At 53.7% G+C, this 11,093-nt stretch overlaps 1 protein-coding gene and 1 pseudogene across 1 annotated transcript; one reads left to right on the plus strand and one right to left on the minus strand.

Annotated features, from left to right (window-relative positions):
* On the minus strand, positions 1 to 1,165 carry IER3 (immediate early response 3). The gene is made up of 2 exons (XM_024557875.4): positions 912 to 1,165; positions 1 to 814 (listed from the first exon to the last, which is right to left on the minus strand). Exons 1-2 carry the CDS (start codon positions 1,119 to 1,121, stop codon positions 554 to 556), a joined length of 471 nt encoding a protein of 156 aa, XP_024413643.2. The 5' UTR covers positions 1,122 to 1,165; the 3' UTR covers positions 1 to 553.
* Positions 1,166 to 4,073: 2,908 nt separating this feature from the next.
* LOC112302475 (large ribosomal subunit protein P1 pseudogene) lies at positions 4,074 to 4,411 on the plus strand (annotated as a pseudogene).
* Positions 4,412 to 11,093: the final 6,682 nt, after the last annotated feature.

Genomic DNA, 11,093 nt, shown 5'->3' on the forward strand with positions numbered 1-11,093 from the left:
TGCCGACAGTAACTCGAGTTTATTTGTGTTCACAGAACATACGGGCGACCCCCCAGCCCCCACCCCTCACCGCGTAGCCTCCCCTCGGGGGCGACTTCCAGGAGACCGGAAGCCGAGGACCTCATAACCAACGGTCCGCCCAAGGCTCACAGAGTAGACCCAGGGGGCTGAGATGCTGGAGGACGGAGTGTCACCCCTCCACCTGCCACCCACCGCCGTCCTGGACCCCCGGCCGGGGCGCCGTCCGTCAGTCCCGCCAGGCTCAACATGGAGACCTGCGTGTGCAGCAACGGGCACGTCTCGCACCCTCGTATAAGTTAAATAAATACGAACCCATCCCCCATCACCTCGGGGACAGACATAAATACAATAAATATTAATCAGGAGCAATGAGGCTTCAGTTAGCACCGCCCTTCTTCCCCGCCGGCTCCCCTGCGGTGTGGAGCGCGAGTTGCCTCGCGAGTCCCAGTTTGGGTTACTCTCTCGGACACCAGCTACACCTGGTGTTTCTTTGCCTTTTCGGGTTCTTGTTGGGGAGTGTGGAGAGTCTCGGTTAGAAGGCGGCTGGTTGTTGCTGGAGAAAAGTGCTGAGGTCCAGAGCGTAGTCCGAGGGCTCTGCGGTCAGATTCAGTGCCTCGAGGGCTGGGGGCGCAGGGCTGGGCGCGGGGGACGTCGCGCTGGGGGCGTCCTCCGGGGCCAAGGGCGCTGGCACACCTTCTTCGGCCATCAGGATCTGGCAGAAGACGATGGTGAGCAGGAGGAAAAGGAGCCTTTTGGCAGGGTTCGGGTCCTCGGCAGGCAGCTGGCGCCGGACCTGGGCGGAGACAACAAAGGAACAGGTCACTCGGGACCCCGACGCCCGGCCATCCCCCCGTCACTCCCCCCCAGCCATCCACTTCGGCGACACTCACCAGTCGTGGGTAGAGGACCCTACGGCTCCGCTTTCGGTGCCCGCGGGAGGTGCTGGTGCGCGCGACAGGGGCCACCGCTGGCTCCGGGAGAGGGTCAAACGTGAAGATCTCAGGACCGGAGCCCCGCCGGGGTCCCGGGCTCGTGGAGGAAACTGGGGTCGAGGCCCGCAAGACGGTCATGGTGGGGAGGGAACTGCGAGAGTGACACATGGCAGCTGAGCTGAAAGCGAGGACGTGTGCGGCCCGCAGTCTCGCAGAGCTGCTTTAAGTGCAGCCCAGGACTGGGCGGGCCCTTCGCAGCTCCACCCCGCTGGACCGGAGCCAGCTGGAAATTCCGACGATTAAGCAAAGGGAGGAGGGTGGAGATTCCCAAGGCCTGTGCTGCTGTAGTTGCCCGAGTTTGTGCGGTGTGTGAGTTGTGAACCGGTTGGGCGACATCCCAGGCTGCAGGCACATGTTGGGACACGTGGCAGCTGGAAAAGGGCCCGCAGACAGCTTTAGGAGATGGGTCATCCACAGCCGCCTCCTCTCTGGGGAGGCAGCAGGATTTACATAAGGAAGGCTGGCCCTCCCGCTGGGATGCTGACCTAGCAAAGTCAAGGAGCCACAGTTACACAGGTATCTTCACAGACTTGTGGATGCACAAGGAACGTCCCCCCCCGCCCCCCGCCGAGGGAAATCGTTATGGAAATAGCCAAGTACAGGAAGAAGAATGAACTCAGCTCACGCAAACCCAGCCCTGTGGGTGTGAGCATACAGGAAACACACATACAAACATTCACTCACACACACACACACCCCTCGCTGGAGGGGTGGAAAAATTTTCCTTTCTTCCGTCCAGGTCCTTTGGCTGGTCTAATCATTGAATTGACGTAAGACATTAACAGGAGAAAACAAATGTAAGACATTAACAGGAGAAAAACAAATGTAATTATGTTCTTAACCAGAGCCGACGAAGGACTCAAGGGTGCCCAAGGGACTGAGGCTCCTGTGCCGTCCTGAGGAGTGGGAGCTGCAGGTCGCTGGGGAGAAGGTGACGCCCAGGAGATGAGAGCAGACGCTTGGCAGTCAGGTTTGCCAGACAGGCAAGGCTTTCAGATAAAAGGCCTGTCTGGTAATAGCTCTCTTCCTGGGACAGGCCCCTAATAAACTCCTGCAGGCAGTTTAGGAAGAGCTTTTCCTGATTCTGCTGGGTCTCGGTGGCCTTCAGTTCTAAGCAACCCACAGGCAAAGTGGCGCATCTCGAGGTGGCATCTTCTGCCCCCTTCAACATGCACACCTCACACACGCGCCACACACAGCAAAGGTGAAGACTACACAGCGGCAACCCAACACTTACCTGCTCGAGTGTTCATGCAAAGCTAGGGCAGGTGATCACCAAATGCAGAGGTAGGCGGTTAGCAGTCTCCCAGATTTGCCCCTTGGTGTGTGGATCAAATACAGTTCCCGTGAAGAACATTTTAAAGTATGAGGCATTATGCAAATGCCGTGTGGTGGTGGTAATAACTCAAGAAAGAATTGACACATGTTCATGCGCGCCTTAGAGACGGCTGCTCACGGACACATCATTGGGTGTTCGCTGGCGCAGGCACACTGTCGAAGGTCCTGCCGAGAGCACTCAGGCTGGTTTCAGTGTTGGGACTTGCTGAGTGAGGCAAGCCAGATACGGTGGGTGCCTCGGGTCAGGCCTGCCCAGGAGGACTCCTTGAGGGTCCTAAGAAAATGGAAGCCGATGTAAGGGAACCCCAAAAAGCTAGTGTTCAGTCCTGACCTGTGGGGCTTAGTTGGCTGGGTGCTGTCCCACGAAGCGGAGAGTTGCCAGTTCAGTCCCTGGTCAGGGCACATGACTGGACTGCGGGCTCTGTTGGGGTGCTTATGAGAGACAGCCGATCGGTGTTTCGCTTCCTCTCTTTCTCCATCCCTTTCCCCTCTCTAAATAAATAAATACATACATAAATAAATAAAATCTTTTTTAAAAAGAAAAGCTAGTGTTCACTAATCAATCAGGCCAGGCTTCCTGGAAGAGTGGCATGTGAGATGACCTTGAGTAGTGGGTGGGCTGCCACAAAGTCAGATGGGGAAGATGACTATGAGAAGGAGAATGGAGTCGGCCTTGAGCTGGAAAAGTACGGCATGTGTTTGGGGAACCACAAAGAAAACAGTCCTGCAGTAAGTTCCTATAAGGGAGCAATGGGAAGTCACAAGGGCTGGGAAGCAGTAAGCAGAGTGGGGACAGCTTAGCTGCCAAGCCAGCAGTCTGGGTGTGACCAGACCGTGGGGCTCCTGGGGCACAGACAGGGTGATGTGACAAGCAGACAGTGAAAGCTGGGGACTGAGCAAGATGAGAAGCGCGTCCAGGATGCTGAGACAGGGCTGCAGGCTGTTGCAGAGCTGCAGGTAGAAGGTAATGAGGGCTTGAAACGGGCCTGGCAGAGGGACAAGGAGGAGAGGTGGCTCTAAGAGACATTCTCAGCATGAAGTCACAGGAATGTAGCAGTTAAGATGGGTCTCATTGGTGTCAGGGAGCATGAAGAGGGGGGTGCTGACAGCAGACAATAAAGGGAGCAGAGCTGACTCCAGAGATTTGAAATGTCAGGCTCGGGTCTTTACAGTAGGTCCTAAGAAACCTCGGGACGTGGTGAGTATATGTCTGACCTCTCCCGTTAGAGACTGGGTCACACGTCTTTATGTCTGTCATAGAACACAGCACACACCTTGCATGCAGTAGTTGCTCAAGAATCTTTTTTAAAAAGATTTTATTTATTTATTTCTAGACAGAGGGGAAGGGAGGGGGAAAGAGACGGAGAGAAACAATGTGTGGTTGCCTCTCACACCAACTGGGGACCTGGCCTGCAACCCAGGCGTGTATCCTGACTGGGAATCAAACTGATAACCCTTTGGTTTGCAGGCTGGCACTCAGTCCATGGAGCCACACCAGCCAGGGCTCAATAATCTTGATAAATGAAAGATGAAAATGCAGAACTGAAAATACACTCCTTGGGTTACTCCAAGTTTCTGAGAAATAGATACATTCCTTCAAACTCTGCATTGACGCTTTCCTCAGCTGCTCTAAGGCTCTCAGTCCTTCAGAGGAAGCTGAGGCTGCGTTGGGGCGAGGCCCTCACTTCACCCGGCAGTGCTCGTCCAGCCTTCGCCAGCGCCATGGCCTCTGTCTCAGAGCTCACCTGCATCTACTGGGCCCTGGTCCTGCATGACGCTGAGGATAAGACCCACGCCCTCAGGAAAGCAGCTGGTGTGAATGTTGAGCCTTTCTGGCCAGGCTTGTTTGCAAAGGCTCTGGCCATGTCAACACTGGGAGCCTCTCTGCAGTGTAGGGGCTGGGGACCAGCCCCAGCAGCTGGTGCTGCACCAGCAGGAGGTCCTGCCCCTCAACCCATGCAGCCCCAGCCGAAGAAAAGAAAGTGGAAGCAAAGAAAGAAGAATCTGAGGAGTCCGATGATGACACGGGCTTTGGTCTTTTGACTAAACCTCTTCTGTAACACGTTCAATAAAAAGCTGAACTCTAAACAAACCAAACAAAAAACCCCCTCTACATTGACAGCATCTGAAGAAAAGCTGGGGCAGTTCTTCCACGGACACCAAACAAGGAACACCCAAGGGCATTTCTCAGCCCAGATTGCTGGGGGTGCGGATGCAAATAAGCAGACAGCCCCACACTTGGGCAAGAAATCACTACTGCTGTGTGTACACTGCTTCCTGGGGCTATATGTGACGTTACTTTACACCCACTGCCCTGCCTAAACACATGGCACCCCTTTGGCCTCGCACACTTCCTCCTGACCGGCACAAAACACACCTCCTCAACAAAAGCACGTGCTTTCCCCACACAGCATCCTCCCGTCTGTAACCAAGCACAGCGAGCCCACACACCTTCCTAACCCTTATTCCAAGGCACCTTGCCCACCACACAACTCCCGACATAAATGCATGGCTAATGGCATGTGTGAACCAGCCCACGTGCTCACAGATGTAAATTGGTGCAGAGAGCAGGGTGGCTCCCCAGATCAGGAGTGCATACTGGGCAGGTGAGGGGAATGAAGGGAGGATGCCGGGTTTCTGCCTGGCCACTCCCTTCCACCTCTGGAATCAGGGTCTCCAGCCGGGCCTAGTTCTTCTCACTGACCTTCTGACACAGACAGACCTTTCTTTGTGGCGAGACCAGAATGGGACAAAGAAAAGAAGCAGAGAATCTCAGAGCTCGCCATTGCCTCTTAACCGATGCCATCCCCCTTCCTGCTGCCCTCTGAGACGCAGGGCTCGGCCTCGCCCACCCCACCCCTCCACACCGGAAGCTAGGGAAAGGTGAAGAGTGAATCATTAAGCCAATGAAAGGGTTGAGAAGTGAGGGCTGAGTTAAGGCCAGAAAGAGCCAGGGGCTGAGATCCGGAGCTGGACCGGTTCTCACTGCCCTAATCCTAGGAAAGCAGGTCCTTGGCCTCCTCATTTCCTCCCCGGCTTCCCAGCTCACCTGTGTTCCTTCATTCTGATGCTTGACCTCCCACTCACCTCTTCCTCAGCCCCTTGGTTTTGTTTTTTGAATAACACTCACCACCACGGATAGCCTTTTTATATATTTGTGTAATTTTTGTCACTGCGTGTCCCCACTGGGATATCATCTCCATGAGGCTGCAGGCCCACATCTGCCCTTTTCCTCACGATATCTTTGTGATATCTCCAGTACTAGGCCTTTCACCATTTGGGGCTTACATTTGGGGCTTTATAAACCCTTCAGTCCGTCTCCTCTTAGGAGCTACACTCAGCCCCAGAGGCATCTCTTTATGTAGCTGTGACCCTTCAGAGGACCCCACACTCCCTCTTCAAAGGTCAGGTTGCAAGATGCTCAACTGAGGCTCAGGGTGATGTGCCTGGATCAGGAAGAACTCTGCAGGCAAGGGAGGCAAAGCCCTGACCCTCACTTTTTCTAAGTCCCTTAGAACTTACACCTGCATCCCACCAGGAGCTCAGGCTAGAATGGGGGACAGAGGTACTTGGAAGGAGGCAGCCTGGGGGTGGAGGGGATGATCACTGGAAGTGGGAGCTTCTGAGAAAGGGAAGCAGGGACAGAGGGATGCAACAGGGTCTTGGGGTCACAGAAGAAAAAGTGACAGCTCCTGGCCGCATCTGGCCTTTAGGAGAAGCCCAGGAACTATTTGTTGACTTGAGATAGGAAGGAGACACAGGTTGGCAAAAAGAGCATATTATCATCTCTTGGTGTTAGAGGAAACTGGGTTTAAATTCCAGCTCTTCTACCTATTAACTCGTGACAGCGGGCCAGCTACTTAACTTCTCTGCGTGTTTCTTCAGTTGAAAAGTGGGCAAATTGGCCTGAAGGTTAGTTATTGCGAGGATTAAGAGTGTGAATACACTGCTTCTCAGAACATAGTGGAGGCTGCTGCTGTGGCGGCCATTACTGTGGTCCCCGGAAGAGGGGCAGCTTCCAGCAGATGCGGCTGTTCTGAGTCGGCCCAGGAGCAGGAGGCAGCGATGAGAAAGTAGCCTCCAGGTGCTCAGATCACCAAGAGATAGCATTTCTTTTCTGTACTCCCCCACCCCCACCTTCCTTCCTTTTCCATCTCAGGCTGGGTAAAAAACCCTGAGGCTTTTTCTCTCCTCTGGAGGAGCAGAGAGTCCTGCATTCTTAGCTCTGGTTCAGCCAGTGCCTGTTCTTTTAAAAACCCTCCCCCTGCCCTCAAGCACACACCTGCTGGACAGGACAGAGGTGTGGCAGTAGGGCGGCTGGCGAGTTCTTGGCAGCGAGTTAATAAATGACCCTTGAAGACTCTTTGGGCTTTGGGAGAGCCAAGACCAGGCCACAAAAGAGCAGCAAGAGTGCCTGGAGCACCAAGACAAGGTCACAAAAGAACGTGGTGTGCCTCCCCTGGGGTGCAGCACAGCCCAACTTAACCCCAGTTCCCTGGGGACTGCTGAGAGTAGGGAGCGGGGGAAAGGACCTGGCACCCCGTTCTTGTGCCAACACTGGCTTTCCAGGGCCCCAGGGTTGCAGCTCCTCCTCCTGGCCTGTTTACGACTGAGAGCAGGACTTCATCCATTTTGCTCGCTGCTCTGTTTTCAGTGTCTGGAACTGTGCCTCTCGGTGCAGGCTGCCCGAGAAGGCCAGAAACGGAGGGCTCTGTAGTTCCGTGGGGAAGCAGGCCGCATCTCTCTGAAGACCACTCCGATGTCGGCACTAGAGAATATGACTGAGATTAATGCCAAGTGTAATCATGGGAGGAAGCGCAACGGATAGAGTAAGTCTCAGCCATTGCCCTGCGTTTTCAGATGCCCTGAGTTTACTGGGTGAGTTGATCTGTAAAGTCAAGGACTTAGATTAAAGCCTCTCTAATGAGGCTTTCTCCTCTCATGTTGCTTAAAAGTCGGACCTGCCTCCCTCCTACTTCCAAAGTGCTGTCACTGGCCCTTTTCTTTGAAGGTTGGGTGGGCCCAGGCCCCATCCTCCCAGTTCGGCCTGTGGGGTGGGGCAGGTGCCCTTGGCTAGCCCACCTCCAGCTCCTGGCCTGCTGAGTGGGGATCCCATGTGAGGACTGGGGTTGACCAGCTCCCCGGGGGTGATCCTGCCCGGTTTTCTGAGAAGGGAAGATGCCCTGTGTGACTCAGAACCAAGTTAGGGAAAAAACAAGCTCACTCAACCCCTGGCACCCTCCCGCCAGCCTGGCTTTGACCATGAGCTCATGAGAGAGGAAGCTGGGTGGGGCGGGCAGTAGCCCTGCTTTCCCTCCTGTTTTTTTTTCCATGGCCTCATAAACTTCCTAGAGTGTCTGTGCCTTTTGCTGCCGTAACCCTGGCTCTGGGTGGCCCTGGCCCTTTTCTGACATTCTCCCTTCTTAGATGACTGCTCAGGGGTCCCCTTTTGGAAATACTTCCCACGTAGGGGGACTGCTCACTAGAGAAGGCTGGAGATATCGCTGTGTGCTCTGGCTCTGTTGACCTCCTCCACTGTGCATGAGTGTTTGGGTTTGCTCCTGGAGTCCTGCATCTCTGAAACAGACCAGCGGTGCTCACCTTGGCAGCCTGATCGACGGGTTGGTTGGAATCCAGGGTTCCCCCGTTCACGAAAGAAGCAGAGGGTCCCAAAGGGCAAGCCGCCGAGCTACCCTCAGGGCTGCTCTATCTAGTTGAGACTTAAGTAATACTTTCTGTATTCAGAGCAATCCGTTAGCAGAAAGGCACCTTTTATTTCAGTGGAAGTGATGACCAGGATGGGCCCTTCTCCCTCCAGTGGGTCTTCTGTGCCTTCCCCAGAGCTTTCTTGTTCAAAGACGGACTTGACCGTGTCAGTGCTGGCTTCTCCCATGCTTCCCGACTCTCCGTGGGGCCTGCACTGGCCTCGCCACCTCAGGCCAGGAAGCTTCACAGGCTTCTCCTTCAGCCCATTGCTTTCCCCACTCCTGAGATGGGGCATCCTGTCTGCTTTTGTGTTCTTTCTCACACAGGCCAAACTCTTACTCGTCAGAACCTTCACCCAAGTTGTTTCCTTTTTCTTCTCCATCCTGCTGGGAAAACCCGCCTCGGGCCCCCATACAGATTAGTTCATTGCTTCGCACAGAGATCTCTTGAAACACCAAAGGCAGCAAATCACGGTCACTTGTCTGTCGATCTGACCGCCTGGATGTGCACATGACGTTGTGATGCCAGGGACCTTCTGACACGGCCAAAACAGTCACTAAGTTGTCAGCATTCAAAGCAAACCAGGAAGAAACGTACAAACCAGACCCTCTCAACCCATTGCTGTGCTCACCCTGTCTCCGACCCCCACCTTTCATCGAGTCTCTGTGATTCGCCCAAGTTCCCGACCCAGTAGTTCTCTCCTTTCGTATCTGAGTAACGTTCCGTTGTTCAAATGTACCGCCGGTGGCTCATTCGTTCACACCGATGGATGTTTGTGGTTGGGACTGTTACAAATAAAGCTGCTATGAAACTCACACACGACTCTTCTCGTGGAGTGAATACACAGCTCGTTCCTGGGTGAGTTTCTGGGAGTAGTATAACTCAGTATATACTGACTTTACGGGAAATGGCCACGCTGTCTTCTAACGTGGTTTACACTCCGACAGGTCAGTTTTAGGGAGGCTGCCTCAGAATGTTCCCGCATCAGTCTGCCAAGTCAAAGTGTTTTCTTTGTCAGAGAGCAGGTTTGCGTGCTGCAGGTTTCGTCAGGGGGCAGGGATGGGCTGGGATGAAGTCATCCCTGCAGCTGAAGAACAGGCGCGTCCTCAGCAGTTTCAAGGACCCAGAGGCCACTCCAGGAGTACAGCCGCCCCTGCCCAGCCCACCCTGTGGCTCTGTGTGCTAGTCTCAGTGCCCGCTGTGTGGTTTGGCCAGGCCACCTGCATCGGGTGAGGCAGTGCTAGCCCACACTGCCTGGACTCACTGTTCTGGGCGCTCTACGTGAATCAATTCAATAAGCCTACACAAAGCCCTCTCTGATTATTAACCGCATCCTCGTTTTACAGATGAGGAAGACGAGAGGTTCTGCGATAGGGCTCACTTTCTGAAGATGGGAGTTAGGTTAGAACCCTGGTCTGTCCCACTCCCAAATCCAGGTGTGTAGCTCATTGCTCAGAGACTGGATACTGGAGCTGGTCCGCTTGGGGTCACTTCAGTGTCCTAATTCATCTCATTTTCACAGAAAGCTTCTGAGAAGAGGGCCTTTACATCATTTACTTCCTAGGCAGAGGCTTTACCCAGCGGGAGAGGGGCAGCGCTTGTGTCCGGGGTCCAGAGGCAGAGCTGCCAGCCTCTATGTTCTCCTGCGTCTCAGCAACCCTCGCTATTGTTACTCAGCTCACTGCCCCAGCTCTTTGTGGCTTGGCCACTTTACGCTGCTGTGATGTTTGTATCCTTGCAGGTTTTACTTTCAGACTCTGAATGGGTTGTGCACACACACACTTCAGGGTAGAACAACCTAGTCGGGCAGCCCTGTTGGACATGCTCACTTCTGGCTAAATAGTTGACCTCTCGCCAGCCCTTGGGAACTGCCTCTAGCTCAGGCAAGGATGCTAATCCAGCAGTGAAATCGAGGAGGCAAGGTCATCTGTAGGGTGACCTATGATTGAGAAATCTTCTCCAGCCCTGGCTGGTGTGGCTCAGTGGACTGAGCGCTGGCCTGCGAACCCAAATGTGCTGGAAGCCGGCTTGGCTCCCAGTCAGGGCACATGCCTGGGTTGCGGGCCAAGTGACAACCAATCGATGTATCTCTCGCACGTTGGTGTTTCTCTCCCTCTCTTTATCCCTTCCTTCCCTCTCTCTAAAAATAAATAAATTTAAAAAAAAAAAGAAATCTTCTCCAGCTACTCTTCTTAAGAGGACATTATGTAGCCAGAAGACACATTAGGGCCTTGAGGACCTCTCCAAAGGGCATTTGTTTCCCCCACCAAGCGCTGAGGTCCTCAGATGAGCGTCTGATCATGGGACCTCCCATCAGCGCGTAGTAATTGCCGCTGACATATGTTTCGTACTCAGGAGATTTTGGTTGAATGAGTGAATGGTTGAATAAAGAGACCCAGATTCTCTTAATTTAGCTCTGTGCTGTCCTATATAGCTTTTCATGCGGCTTTTTGAATTGTAGCTAATTAAAGTTTAATAAAACTTGAAATTCAGTTTCTTATTCGCATCAGCCACATTTCAGGAGCACAACCACCACCTGCGGCTGGTCGTCACCACAGTAGAAAGCACAGACAGAGCACCGCCATCGTGCGGAAAGTTCCGTTAACACTGGGCCAGGCGATGGGTGGGGTGAGAGGAGGCAGAACTCTGCATTGCAACCACACTTGTATAGGCTGATGGTTTTAATCTGCTTTTCCCAGCTTAGGAACAGTTGAGATCAGCCCTCTCTCACTATGGTGTGTCACATACTACCCATTCGGAGGTCTAGAAACCACTTCTTTAGAAACCTGTCATTGAAAAAGGGAAGCATGTTTCCGATTACATCCATGACCAAAACTTCTGTGAAAAAGAAGCCGGTAAGATAAAGGGGAAACTAAAGCCACCGAGTCCTTCTGTTTTGGGCCGCACAGAACTGACCCGTCCAGGGTACTTTGTACCCCTAATGTCACCCAGCCCTCCCGACAGCTCTGTAGGGCACAGAAAGGCTATGAAAATAAGGAGCTGTAAGTCTCAGGCTTGTGAAATGCTGGAGGCCGG

Source organism: Desmodus rotundus, chromosome 11 (assembly GCF_022682495.2).
Source record: "Desmodus rotundus isolate HL8 chromosome 11, HLdesRot8A.1, whole genome shotgun sequence".
Lineage (NCBI taxonomy): Eukaryota > Metazoa > Chordata > Mammalia > Chiroptera > Phyllostomidae > Desmodus > Desmodus rotundus.